This window comes from Myxine glutinosa, chromosome 3, assembly GCF_964187855.1.
Source record: "Myxine glutinosa chromosome 3, kmMyxGlut1.1, whole genome shotgun sequence".
Classification (NCBI taxonomy): Eukaryota; Metazoa; Chordata; class Myxini; order Myxiniformes; family Myxinidae; genus Myxine; species Myxine glutinosa.
Window position 1 is genome coordinate 180,468,957 of NC_136263.1, and position 15,000 is coordinate 180,483,956.

At 48.8% G+C, this 15,000-nt stretch overlaps 1 protein-coding gene across 12 annotated transcripts in view; it reads right to left on the reverse strand.

Moving 5' to 3' along the window:
* The window catches only part of LOC137423011 (protein phosphatase EYA1), a 311,146-nt gene that overhangs the window by 146,612 nt on the left and 149,534 nt on the right, over positions 1–15,000 (reverse strand). For 9 of the 12 annotated variants that reach the window (XM_078774780.1, XM_078774785.1, XM_068109764.2 and 6 more), the window contains one exon: positions 5,077–5,222. In XM_078774780.1, coding sequence (XP_078630906.1) covers positions 5,077–5,222 — 146 coding nt within the window. The remainder of the gene's footprint in view (positions 1–5,076; positions 5,223–15,000) is intronic. The other 3 variants (XM_078774783.1, XM_078774784.1, XM_078774778.1) reach the window with 1 other exon arrangement.

Below are 15,000 nucleotides of genomic sequence, written 5' to 3' on the forward strand. Positions count from 1 at the left end.
GTACCAGGCGCGAAGTAGATAGGGCGCCAAATTACACACTCAAAACAACGTTTTCATGCTCACATTTGGTTGTATTGTATATAAATAAATTATAATACAAGGAACTCGTGAGATCACGAGAAGCAACTTTCAGAACCACGATTAACAGTTTAAACTCCGTGCTACGTGTCAATATGTCAGGTCGATGTTTATAAACTCCTTCCATACGGATTCACTTTTTCCTAATTCCTATTTCTATCACATCGCACAGTAAATAAATCCGTGTTCCGGTGTTAGTAATTATCGAGCTGCCTGTTGCGTAGATCGCTTATCTTGTATAATGAGGTTTAATATGCTCTCAGTAGCATGGAGATCGCCTATTGGCCCAACGGATGGAGGGGTGTAACTGTTGAGACGTTTGTTACGTAATTACGTGGATCAAATCTAGACATCTCAGGTGCTATGTCCCAATCAGCGAAGGCCAGGATCACATGTCAAGTGAGTTCTTTAACTTCCTTGCCTTCCTCTGCTGCTCTGTCTCATCAGCTCTTGTCTCGAGGCCATAGAAATACCACACCATGCTGCATGCATGTTTGATGTAGTTGTTGTTGATGCCCTTGTAGCATACCTGCCTGCTCTACTGCTTCAGTACCAGTTTACCTTTCACCAAGCACAGGTCTGCTTGGACCAGGGCGGGATTAAACGTTTGTAATATTATTGACAAATGGTACGAATATTATAATTGTTGTTAATATTACGGGTATTAATAAATGCTTTGTTACAATGTTATCATTGTTTTTGTCATTTATTTTGTAACAGGAATACCATGCCGTGGAAGGACCTATTAACTGCTCTATACACCTTAACGTGGCACTTGTTTAGAAACATAGGAATTCTTCCGTATTCTTTGTAGTTAATAAGCCTAATAATCTCAAGAGATCATATATAATTATATTCTCATTTTGATCCGATTCCAGGGCTCTGCTGCTGAACCCACTGGGGAAGCTTAGGGCTCTTTCATATGGCCCCCCAATAGGAATTTCTGACTGTGTCAGTGCCTGCAGGGGGCACTATTTTTAACCTTCGCCCTGAGCGCCACAAACCATCACTACGCCACTGTGTGTGTGTGTGTGTGTGTGTGTGTGTGTATTATAATATACTAGCAGGAGTACCCAACATTGTCAAATGCTGTTCTAATCCGTTGGCATTTCAAAGATATCAATTTTGATTTTTTTCTATTTTTTTTTGTGGAGGCCTAAAATACTTCCCTACATCCACTAAGGAATGTGGTCACGCATCACTAAATATTACCTTTTACAGAGCTACAGAGGCTAAGGCTGCAGAGGCTACGTCCAACTTCTTTTGCATTTTTTATGCCTCCGCCGACAAAGTCGCCGGAGTCATTATGTTTTCGGGTTGGCCGTCCGTCCGTCCATACGGGCTAAACCTCGTTTTTCTCAGCAAACATATGTCCGATTGAGACAAATCTTTCAGTGTAGCAGTGATACCCATGCAGAATGTTTTTATGATAATTGTGACGTTATAGGTCACGTGATATGGCAGCCATCTTGGATTAAAAGCAAATTATTAAAAAATTATTTCTCGGAAACCGCTGAATGGAAAGATTTTAAACTTGGCACATTGTCAAGTACTCCCAATGGGGAACCAAAGCCTGATAATGATGACATCATAGGTGAAGTGGTATACCAGCCAAAAATATTTCTTTTAAAAAATTCCTACTCTGAAACTGCTTCACCGATCGATGTGAAACCTGTCATGGCTGGTGAAAATGTGATACTTGAAAACAGCTGTAGGGATTTAAATCAACGTGTATATTTTAGGACAGTGAACAAGAGCATCTACATGGGACTATGCGGAGGCATATTTGCGACATAGTCGCATTGTTCTAGATTTTTATTATTTACTTTTTGCCAGAACACTCCTGGCACCCACTGATAAACCTCTGAAAGTTTGACAAAGATTCCTTTGGCCATCTCTGAGAAAAATGGTAACACACACATACCTCTCTCTTATGCTTATAGGTAAAAAAAAAATTCATTTTGATGTACTGTACTCTTTATAGAGCGTCGTGCGGTGCGCCAAAGCAGTTTCTTGGCAAAGGTTATGGCTGGGTGGTTTGCCATTGCCTTCCCAAAGTTGTTTTTCTGTGATCTATCCTCTTAAATGCTGTGCAGCAAGCGAGGAATAATCACGTGCCGTTTTATAAATCTTTGGTATGACTCGGATGGGGTTTGAACCACCAACCTCCCAGACTCAGAGCAGATGTTGAAATCTGCTTACGTCACCAAGTCAGGTATATCTTACTATAATTCACCAAATGTCTGTCCGTCTGTCTGTCTGTCCGTCCGTTCGAAGGTACCGCAAAAACGGCTGACCCGATCGAAACGATATTTTGGGTGGATAATCCTGGGATCTTCTGGAATAAAATAGGCTATATTGTTTTTTCCAATTTCAGCTTTGGCCTCCAGCATTTTCAGGTTTGGGCTCCCGCATTACGTTATTTTCCCAGGTGCCGCACAAACAGCTGTACCGTTCGCTGCACAGCTGCACAGCTGCGCCGATCGACTGCACCGATCGGACTCGGTGACCTCGGACAAAGACCTTTTATAAGGACATGGGTTGAATCCCTGCTTGAGAGAATGCAACCCCTCCCGCCATCACGGTCATCTCTCCAACTCACAATCCACGAGATATGCGGAAAGGAGCACCAAAACCAATTATCTTCTTTTTGATTCGTATATAAACATCATCAAAAGTAAATAATGACCTCGGCCAAAGTTCAAACGACGTGGGTTTAATCTCTACATGAGAGAATTCCACATAGCTACTTCGGCGGTGTATACGCTAACAGATCGCTGTCTCCATCTATCTTGCCAAGGCCGTAACACCTATTGGCTCAAAATCCTTTTAACTGTTGACTTGGTAGTTTTACAATGAAGGAAACATTAAAAATGTTGTTAAAAGTTTATTTTGTGATTAATTTGTGATTGGAGTTATGTTCTTTGGAATGAAAAAAGAGATATCGAGTTCAAGTAAATGACGACATGCCGTGATGCTTTCTACTTTCTAAACGTGAACTTCGCGGATCGCCATATGCAGATTCGCCACAGACCCACGATCGATGTTTCTATACGTGAACGTACCCGTTTGTATGCGATTGGTTACGTTATTCATGGAAGTCCTTCACGAACTTGCTGTCCATGTCTGACGTGTGACTGAGGGTGCTACAGGAATGTGAAATGTATTGGTTTCATGCTTTAGCATTCACCGTATCTGCATTGTCTGTTTGCTCCTGGCCTCCACCCATGCTTAGCACGGGTATCTCACTAGTACATGTAATATATATATATATATATATATATATATTAGGTCAAGGTATATATATATATATATATATATATACCTTGCAGGTCAAGGTATATAATATATATATATATATATATATATATATATATATATATATATATATATATATATATATATACAGTATATATATATATATATATATATATATATATATATATATATATACAGTATATATATATGTATATATACAGTGTATATATATATATATACATATATATATATATATATATATATATATATATATATATATATATATATATATATATATATATATATATATATATATATATATACAGTATATATATATATTTTTTTTTTTTTTTTTTTTTTTTTTTTTTTTTTGTATACAATATCGAGGCTCGTGAAAGAGCGAACATTAATCACACAGAAAGACAAACCGACACATAAAACATATAACATAGGGAGCGGTAGACAAGATGGGGAGAGAGGGGGAAGGACACAAACACAACATTTGAGAGCAGGGACCGAGAGACATGGAGACATCGAGAGATCTGAGAGAGGGCGAGGGCTTTGGGGGGGGCGTGGGAAGGGGGCGGTGGGAGAGGTATAAAACATATGGACACTGCCAGGACTTCCAGGAAAGAAGTTGGAATTTCAAACAAGGTGGATCTGGGTGAATTAGCGGGGGTAGAAAAGATCAAGGTTTTGGATGGGGAAGATAAGAGATGGTGGTGAACAGCTGTTTTAAAGACCTGGAGGGAGGAGTGGGATTGAAGGGAGTGAGGGAGTTTGTTCCAGAGCGGGAGAAAAGAGGAATGAAAGAGTGAAGGTGAGCGGAGAGCCGAGATTTCGGCAGTTTACCCATCAGAGGGTTGCTGGCAGATCTTGTGCGACCTGTAGGAATATTTGGGGGACAGAGCACAGAGAGAGCTGGGGTGCAAGGCCGGAGAGGAGTCGGTAGAAGACAGAAAGACCACCTACCTGCCTGCGGTGAGTGAGTGAAAGGCCCTCAGAGATAGCTTCATCGCGGGAGATTCCAATAATTCTGAAAGCTTTGGTTTCAACAGCGTGAAGCCGAGCTAGGTGTGAGGCAGGAGCACCGGCCATAGGGGAGAACAGTATTCCATTGAGCTGCGGATGAAAGCCTTGTATGTGGTGAGGAGCTCAGGTGTGCCGAGGAAGGACTTCGCACGACGGAGGATGCCCAGTCGGCGACTGGCTTTGGAGGCCAGCTTGGAAATGTGGTTTTCCCAAGAAAGATCATGGCAGATAGTGAGACCCAAAATCTTGAGCGACAGAACTTCTTGGAGAGGATTGTTGAGAAAGTAGATGGGAGGGTTGTCCAGTCGATCTTTTCGGAGAGACATAGTAAGAGTGTGAGATTTGTCAGGATTGAAAGACATGTTCCACTTGTTTGACCAGTCTGTGATTTTGTCCAGGTCTTCAGAGAGTGAGGAGGCAGCAGACTGCCGATCTGAGGGAAGAGGAATGGAGCGGCAGAGAGTGGAGTCATCAGCAAAGAGATAGAGAGGATTTTCGAGAGAGTCAGAGAGATCATTGATGAAGACCAGAAAAAGTATATATATATATTTATATATATATATATAATATATATATATATATATATATATATATACATATAACATAAATCAACTGTCATTATGCATAATATGAAATGACATAATGAAGTGCAAAAGGAATAATGTTTGTACTCTTTATATATGAGATAAGATACTTCTCCAGCCATACCGTAGTCAGTGACACCGTACGCACACGGCTGTGCATAGCTCCCATAAGCTGCAGCTTGTTGCATTCCAGATGGGTATTGCGCTGCTCCAGGGTAGGCTGCCATGCTTTGTGTTGCTGAGGCTGGGAGAATGTGTGGGTATGTTCTGCTGGAACAAAGAATGCACCAGTTCGTAAATAGAGGGTCGGGGCTAATTTGTACACCAGTTAGCTCACAAAGTATAATTTGAACAACACAAGCATCCAATCGCGTCATACGTTTTGAGCATTCTCTATTATTCCCATTGGTTGAAATTGTAATTTTTTGCTGCCAATCAAGTCTGTTGAACAACAGTGCATTTGTACACTATATATATATATATATATATATATATATATATATATTCCAAGGTATATTATATTATATATATATATATATATATATATATATATATATATATATATATATATGTATACACATATATATATATATATATATATATATATATATATATATATATATATATATATATATATATATATATGTATACACATATATATATATATATATATATATATATATATATATATATATATATGTATACACATATATATATATATATATATAATATGTATACATATATATATATATATATATATATATATATATTATATATATATATATATATATATATATATATATATATATATATTCGCATTAATTTCAATATGTCGATATACCTTGGCAAATGTTTACATGAATGATTTGAATGGTTGATGTCCACCGAGACCTCAGGCATCTTCAATGTCCGCCAATGCCCTCATATCTCAATTCATTTGAAAATAATGAGGATGACTTAAAACCACATCCAGAATCATCATGCATCGCCAAACCTTTTGCAATAACTGGAAGATATAATATTGAAAAAACGGAAAGTTTATGTCAATTGAGAAACCGTCCAGTCACCCAGTAAATGAAAGAGATTTCGCCACCTGTCAAGGCTGTGATTACATGAAATGTCACCAACCTGGATATTAAGTGAAGGTCCTAATAACTGTAAAGCCACCTGATGCAATTCCCTTTTGAACTTGCCCAAAGTCCTTACATCCACTACTCTTCCTGGCAGATCGTTCTGCATACCAACAACTTTGTGTGAAACATTACCTGTCGATGTCGAACAAAGTGAAAAACACTCCTTAATCCAACCTGTCAATCTGTTCACTCTTTAAAACATTCAGAAAAAAATACATCAAAGCATCTGGATTTTTACAAAATAAACAACAACGACTTATGTCTCCACACCCAGGCCCAACGACCATGCAAGACCTTCCTGTGCTGATTGTTTCCGTGACTTATCACGATTACCCCTAAATCCCCCCGCACAGTAAAGCCTAAAACCTCGCCATTAAACAAATCCCAACTTCTACAAACAACATGCACTTTTGTCGATTAAACTTTAATGTTCAATGCTTTTCTACATTCTCTTCAATAAATCAAAGCTTTTGTAAAATCTGCTTAAAATTTCTTTAAAAAACAACCATTTTGTCAAAGGAACAGGAACCATTCTTGCTTCAACGCAACATTAATATTATGAATATACTGTACAGTAGTGAAATAATGGCAGTAGCACCGACCTCTATCATTCTCAACTAATTGTTTTGCTCCAAGCAGTTGATCTGATACCTACCTGCAATCAGATTGATATTGGGGCTGGCAGGGCAGTAGCTTAGAGGTATGGTACTCATCTTGGAGCTGCTTAGCCTGGGTTCGAATCTCCAACGCAACTATAACTGTCATCCTGGTGCTTCGCATGCAGGTCAAGGTATCAATGCATTCACCGCACATCCGAAGGATGTCAAGCTGGAGAGGACCCTCCTGCAGCCTTAGTTGTTACATGCAGTGCATTCAGAAAGTATTCAGACCCCTTCACTTTTTCACATTTGTTATGTTGCAGCCTTATGCTGAAATCGTTTAAATTAATTTTTTCCCCTCATCAATCTACACTCAATACCCATAATGACAAAGAGAAAACAGGAATTAGAAAGTTTGCAAATTTATTAAAAAGAAAAAACTGAAATATCACATTTACATAAGTATTCAGACCCTTTGCTATGACACTTGGAATTTAGCTCAGGTGCCTCCCATTTCCCTTGATCATCTTTGAGATGTTTCTACACCTTGATTGGAGTCCACCTGTGGTAAATTCAATTGATTGCACATGATTCGGAAAGGCACACACCTGTCCATATAAGGTCTCACAGCTGACAATGCATATTCAGAGCAAAACCAAGCCATGCGGTCCAAGGAACTGCCTGCAGAGCTCAGAGACAGGATTGTGTCGAGGCATAGATCTGGGGAAGCCTACAAAAAAATCTCTGCTACATTGAAGGTTCCCAAGAGCACATTGGCCTCCATAATTCTTAAATAGAAGAAGTTTGGAACAACCAGGACTCTTCCTCGAGCTGGCCGCCCTGCCAAACTGAGCAATCGGGGAGAAGGGCCTTGGTAAGAGAGGTGAACAAGGACCCCATGGTCACTCTAGCTGAGCTCCAGAGATCTGGTGTGTAGATGGGAGAAACTTCCAGAAGGACAAACCATCACTGCAACACTCCACCGATCTGGGCTTTATGGCAGAGTGGCCAGACGGAAGCCAAACAGTTCAATCTTGGTTTCATCAGACCACAGAATCTTGTTTCTCACAGTCTGAGTGTCCTTTAGGTGCTTTTTTGCAAACTCCAAGTGGGCTTTCATGTGTCTTTCACTGAGGAGAGGCTTCCGTCTGGCCCACTCTGTTAGAAAGCCCAGATCGGTGGCGTTTTGCAGTGATGGTTGTCCTTCTGGAAGTTTCTCCCATCTCCACACAGGATCTCTGGAGCTCAGCCAGAGTGACCATCGGGTTCTTGGTCACCTCTCTTACCAAGGCCCTTCTCCCCCGATTGCTCAGTTTGGCCGGGCGGCCAGCTCTAGGAAGAGTCCTGGTTGTTCCAAACTTTTTCCATTTAAGAATTATGGAGGCCAATGTGCTCTTGGGAACCTTCAATGCAGCAGAATTTTTTCGTAGGCTTCCCCAAATCTGTGCCTCGACACAATCCTGTCTCTGAGCTCTGCAGGCAGTTCCTTCGACCTCATGGCTTGGTTTTTGCTCTGATATGCATTGTCAGCTGTGAGACCTTGTATAGACAGGTGTGTGCCTTTCCAAATCATGTGCAATCAATTGAATTTACAACAGGTGGACTCCAATCAAGGTGGAGAAACATCTCAAAGATGATCAAGAGAAATGGGAGGCACCTGAGCTAAATTTCAAGTGTCATAGCAAAGGGTATGAATACTTACGTCAATGTAATATTTCAGTTTTTTCTTTTTAATAAATTTGCAAAACTTTCTAAAATCCTGTTTTCTCTTTGTCATTTTTGGGGTAGTGAGTGTAGATTGATGAGGGAAAAAATGAATTTAAACGATTTCAGCATAAGGCTGCAACATAACAAAATGTGAAAAAAGTGAAGGGGTCTGAATACTTTCTGAATGCACTGTACATACACCGGACAGACAGACAGACAAACGCTGTTCCAGCCGGCATTGCCCTATGGACTACATCGTAAAAATATGGCTGCCGAACCACGTCACTGATGGCATCATCAATTCTTTTGTCGACCAATTTATCCTTATATCATGCTCAAGAAATTTCATACTGATCGGCTGAAGCGTTCTAATTGTCGATTTATGATGTTATAATGAAGGAACCTATGACATCATCTTTAACATATGTTATTCCCCATGGGGGGAGTACTTTCCAATGAGCCACCTTTCAAATTTTTTTCCAAGGAACGGTTTCGGAGATTATAGAGGTGGAAAGTTTTTCGATTTTTCGATGATGGCACCCGTATCACGTGAGCTGACGTTGTAGCGGTTACCGCTGGATGCACACAATCGCCTTGCACCGGCCAGAACACGGCCAGACGCGCCTCTCCCGGGCATGCCCGGACTCACTGTTCCCGGGCACGCCCGAACCTCCCGGGCACGCCCGGTCTCGTCTTTCCCGGGCATGCCCGCTCTCGCCTTTCCAGGGCTCGCCCAGAGCGTCCGGGCATGCCCGCTATCGCCTTTTCAGGGCTCGCCCAGAGCGTCCGGGCATGCCCGCTATCGCCTTTCCAGGGCTCGCCCAGAGCGTCCGGGCATGCCCGCTATCGCCTTTCCAGGGCTCGCCCAGAGCGCCCAGGCACGCCCAGCCTCGACTTGCCAGGCTGCAGCCAAACACGCCCGGGCAGGTCCAGACTCGCCTTTCCAAGGCTCGCCCTTGACACCCGGGCATGCCCGGTATAGCTGTTGTCGGGCAAACTTCCCGACATAAATGTGTATATATATTGCTGCCCGATAAACGGGCTTGTCAGAATACCTGAGCTGTTTTGTTTCAATAAAGCAACTCGGACGAATTCCGTCTTTGGTCGCGTCAATTCTTTCGACTCGCGTTGGAGCGCAGTTCCTTCATTGGTGACCTACCGACATGGATACGGCAGTGACGCTTAAACTGCCTACCTTCTGGGAGGCTCACGCGGCTGTTTGGTTCGCTCAGGCGGACTCTCAGTTCGCCCTGCGAGGCATCACCGCGGACGACACCCGCTTCCACCATGTTGTGGCGGCCCTTGGTTCCGCCACCGCGGCCCGCGCCTTGAGCCTCCTCGAGCACCCGCCGGCTGCTGACAAATACGACGCGCTGAAGACACTCCTCCTCGACGCTTTCGCCCTCTCACCGGCAGCACGCGCACGGCGCCTGCTCGCTCTGCCCGAGCTCGGCGACACGCGCCCGTCAGAGCGCATGGACTATATGCTCTCGTTGCTCGGTGAGCACTCTCCGGATTTTCTGTTCCGCGAGCTGTTCCTTCGCCAGCTGCCTCACCCGGTACGCCTCGCCCTGGCTAGCACGTTGATCACGGATTCCCGCGCCCTCGCCAGGGAAGCCGATAAGATCTCCTCGGCGGGCCAGCACATCAGCGCGGTTACCTGGAGCCCGCCGCCGTCCGAGGCGACGCCCACGACGCCCGAGCGCCCTGCGCGGTTGGAGGCCGAACTGCCGGTGCAACTGGCGGCCGCCATGCCGCACCGCCCGCTTCCGACACGACGGCCGGGGCCTCCACCTGACCGTGCATGGTGGTAGTACCACGCCAGGTTCGGACACAAGGCTCGGACGTGCCGGCCCCCGTGCACTTTCGGCAGGTCGGGAAACGGCCGGGCCGGCGTTCATTCCCAGCCATGAGCGCCGGCCACTCGGGCAACTTGCTGTTTATTCGGGACAAAGCGTCTGGGCGGCGTTTCCTGTGTGACACCGGCGCCCAACTGAGCGTCATACCCGCCTCCGAGCAGGACAGGCGGGACGCCATTTGCGGCCCCTCTTTGGTCGCTGCTAATGGCTCGGCCATACGCACTTTCGGCCCACGCGTCGTCACCCTCTGCTTCGGCAGCCAGCGTTTTCAATGGACTTTTGTGACCGCCTGCGTCCCCATGGCTTTGCTGGGCGCCGACTTCCTCTGCGCGCACGGGCTGCTGGTCGACGTCAAACGTCGTCGCCTTGTCAACGCCGAGACCTTCAGCTCCCTGGCATGCACGATGAGCAGCTCCGCACCGACCGAACTGGCGTGCGCTCTCCCGGCAGCGAACGAGTTCGCTCGCCTGCTCACGGAATTCCCGGCCCTCACGCGGCCGACGTTTTCGGCCGTCGCGGTGCGGCACGGGATCGAGCCCCACATACCCACTACGGGCCCGCCAGTCTACGCCAGGGCCCGCCACCTCGACCCGGCCAAGCTCGCCGTGGCGAAGGCCGAGTTTGACGCGTTGGAGCACCTCGGCATCGTGCGGCGCTCCGATAGCGGGTGGGCCTCGCCACTGCACATCGTGCCAAAGCCGGGGGGTGGATGGCGCCCGTGTGGCGACTACCGCCATCTCAACGACGCTACCACCCCCGACAGGTACCCGATCCCGCATATTCAGGACTTTTCCGCCCGTTTGGCGGGACGGGTCATCTTTTCGAAAATTGACCTGATACGGGGCTACCACCAGGTACCTGTCCGGGCGGCCGACGTCCCGAAGACGGCCGTCATCACGCCGTTCGGCCTGTTCGAATTTTTGCGGATGCCGTTTGGCCTCAAGAACGCGGCCCAGGCGTTCCAGCGCTTGATGGACGGCGTGCTGCGCGACCTGCCGTTTCTTTTCGTCTATCTGGACGATATCCTCATCGCCAGCACGTCCCGCGCCGAGCACCTCCTCCACCTCCGAACACTGTTCGGTCGCCTCAGCGAGCACGGCTTAATTGTCAACCCGGTCAAATGCCACTTCGGCGCGACGACCGTTGACTTTTTGGGCCACCGCATCACCAAGACCGGGGCCGTGCCGCTGCCGACCAAGGTCGAGGCCATCACCACGTTCCCGCGTCCCCGTTCCATCAAGGCCCTCCAAGAGTTCCTCGGCATGGTGAATTTTTATCACCGATTCGTGCCCCGCGCTGCTCAGCTCATGCGGCCCCTTTACGAGGCCCTCCGGGGCAAGCCGGCCAAGCATGACATTGTTTGGTCTGCGGCCATGGACGCGGCCTTCGCCAACGCCAAACGGGCCCTTGCCGACGCAATGCTGCTGGCTCACCCGGTGCTCAACGCGCCCATTGCCCTCACTACGGACGCCTCCAACTACGCGGTGGGCGCCGTCCATGAGCAATGGGTGGACGGGGTTTGGCAGCCACTCGCTTTTTTCAGCCGGCAACTCCGGCCGAACGAGTTAAACTACAGCACGTTCGACCGCGAGCTGCTCGGGCTAATCCTGGCCATTCGCCATTTCCGACACCTCCTGGAGGGCCGCCCGTTCACGGCTTTCGTCGACCACAAGCCGTTGGTCTACGCAATGGCTAAGGTCACGGAGCCGTGGTCGGCCCACCAGCAGCGCCACCTCTCCGCCGTGTCGGAGTTCACCACGGACATCCGGCACGTCGCCGGCAAAGCCAACGCCGTGGCCGACTGTCTTTCTTGGGCCAGCGCGAACGCGGTCCACCTCGGCGTGGACTTCGCGCTCATGGCGGCCGACCAGACCACCGACGCCTCGGTGCAGGCACTCCGTGCGGCGGACACGGGCCTCCGCCTGGCCGACATTCCCTTCGCGGGCACCGTCCTGCTCTGCGACGTCTCCCAGGGCCAGCCTCGCCCCATCGTGCCCGTTTCCTGGCAGCGCCGCATCTTCGCCTCCATCCACGGCCTTTCTCACCCGGGCCGGAAAGCTTCTCAGAAGCTGGTGTCGGCGCGTTTCGTCTGGCACGGCCTTCGACGAAACATCCGCGACTGGGCCAACGCCTGCACGGCCTGCCAGCGGGTCAAGGTCCACCAACACACCCAGGCCCCGCTGGCACCTTTCGCCGTGCCTGAACGGCGTTTCGACCACGTCCACGTGGACCTGGTGGGTCCCCTGCCCCCCTCGCGGGGGTTCACCCACCTGCTCACCATGGTGGACAGGACCACCAGGTGGCCGGAGGCTGTGCCCCTCGCCTCCACCACCACCGCCGACGTGGTGCAGGCGTTCATCGCCACCTGGGTCGCGCGCTTCGGGGCACCAGCGGACATCTCGTCTGACCGCGGCCCACAGTTCACGTCTGAGCTTTGGGGCGCGGTCGCCCTTTCGTTGGGGGTCACGCTGCACCGCACCACGGCCTACCACCCCCAAGCTAACGGGTTGTGCGAGCGGTTTCACCGCTCCATGAAGGCCGCACTCATGGCCGGCCTTCAGGACGACGGTTGGGCCGACCGGCTGCCGTGGGTCCTTTTGGGCCTTCGCACGGCCCCCAAGGAAGACCTCCAGGCGTCCGCCGCCGAGCTCGTCTACGGCCAGCCGCTCCGCGTCCCGGGCGAATTCATGCCCGACGCTACCAGTCCCTGGTCCGCCGCTCACCAGCGCTCGGACCTCCAGGAGGCCGCCCTACGATTTGCCCCCGTGCTGACGTCCCGCCACGGTGGCCCCCAGTCCTACGTCCCCCCGGCGCTTCGCACAGCGGAGTACGTCTTTGTGCATCATGACGCGCACCGGGGGACACTCCGGCCGCCGTACGACGGGCCCTTCCGGGTCCTGCGACGGGGCGACAAGTCTTTCATCGTCGACTTCGGCGGCCGGCCAGACCGGATTTCTGTGGACCGCCTCAAACCGGCACACACGGACATCGACCGACCACCACGGTTGGCCCTTCCTCCGTGGCGAGGCCGCCCCCCGTCCACAGTTCCCCCCGCTCGACCACCCACCACCATGTCGGACCCCTCCCCACGACCCTCCAGGGGTCGCTTCGGCCGGGTCATCCGGACCCCCCTTAAATTGACCCTGCCGGTGCTGGTCGATTCTGGAGGGGCGTGTGTAGCAGTTACCGCTGGATGCACACAATCGCCTTGCACCGGCCAGAACACGGCCAGACGCGCCTCTCCCGGGCATGCCCGGACTCACTGTTCCCGGGCACGCCCGAACCTCCCGGGCACGCCCGGTCTCGTCTTTCCCGGGCATGCCCGCTATCGCCTTTCCAGGACTTGCCCAGAGCGTCCGGGCATGCCCGCTATCGCCTTTCCAGGGCTCGCCCAGAGTGCCCGGGCACGCCCAGCCTCGACTTGCCAGGCCGCAGCCAAACACGCCCGGGCAGGTCCAGACTCGCCTTTCCAAGGCTCGCCCTTGACACCCGGGCATGCCCGGTATAGCTTTTGCCGGGCAAACTTCCCGACATAAATGTGTATATATATTGCTGCCCGATAAACGGGCTTGTCAGAATACCTGAGCTGTTTTGTTTCAATAAAGCAACTCGGACGAATTTCGTCTTTGGTCGCGTCAATTATTTCGACTCGCGTTGGAGTGCAGTTCCTTCAACGTCATAATTATCATTTTAAAAAATTATACAGGAGGCGCTCCGACTGGGAAAATTTCGTGTTTTCGTAAATCGGATCAACGGTTGCAGAGAAAACGAATTTTGAAATGAATAAACACGAAAAATGCCGGCAGAAAAGACGACATTCATACACTGGACGGACGGACAGACAAATGCTGTTCCAGACGGCATTGCCCTACAGACTACACCGTAAAATGGCGTCGTGTTTTTCACAAAGAGTATACGAGTTATCACCAGTACCCTGAACAAATTACAACTACTGCTCAAATCAGTTCCAGTCAAATGCTAGAATGTTCCAGAAAGACTTTGACCAGAACAGTTCTTTTTGGGTGACCCCCCAAGAGGGTAGTAATAAGTAAAAATGTAACAAAGAAGAACAAGAAGAACAAGCGTTACGCCTAGGTCCCCCATCGGTAAAGTGATGTGAGTTGACAAAGTGGAGGACGCAAGGCGGCCATCTTGGATTTTGACGTGGCGACCCAATTTTCAATAGCGTTCTCCCTTATGCGTAGATACACCCACACACCAGATTAGAAGTTGGTACTTAGCTTATTTTTCAAGATATTTCGCTCACAAGGTTCAGACATACATGGTGGCGGCCATCTTGGATTTTGACGTGGCGACCCAATTTTCAATAGCGTTCTTCCTTATGCGTAGATACACCCACATACCAGATTAGAAGTTGGTACTTCGCTTATTTTTCAAGATATTCCGCTCACAAGGTTCAGACATACATGGCGGTGGCCATCTTGGATTTTGATGTGGGTTGCACCCACACACCAAATTAGAATTCGGTCCTTCGCTTACGCACGCACGCACGTACGCATGCACGGACGGACGGACGCACGCACGCACGGACGGACGCACGGACGGACACACGGACGGAGGGGAAAACCATAGTCCCCCTTTCGCTCCGCGGTGCGACGGGGGACAACAACCAGTTCCTCCATTCTAAAAACAGTTGTGCACCTCTCTCCATACAAGTTGACCCTCATTGAGATACAAATACTTTAACATGGTTCAATGTCCATGTACCACTCTTTCTCCAGTGATTCTC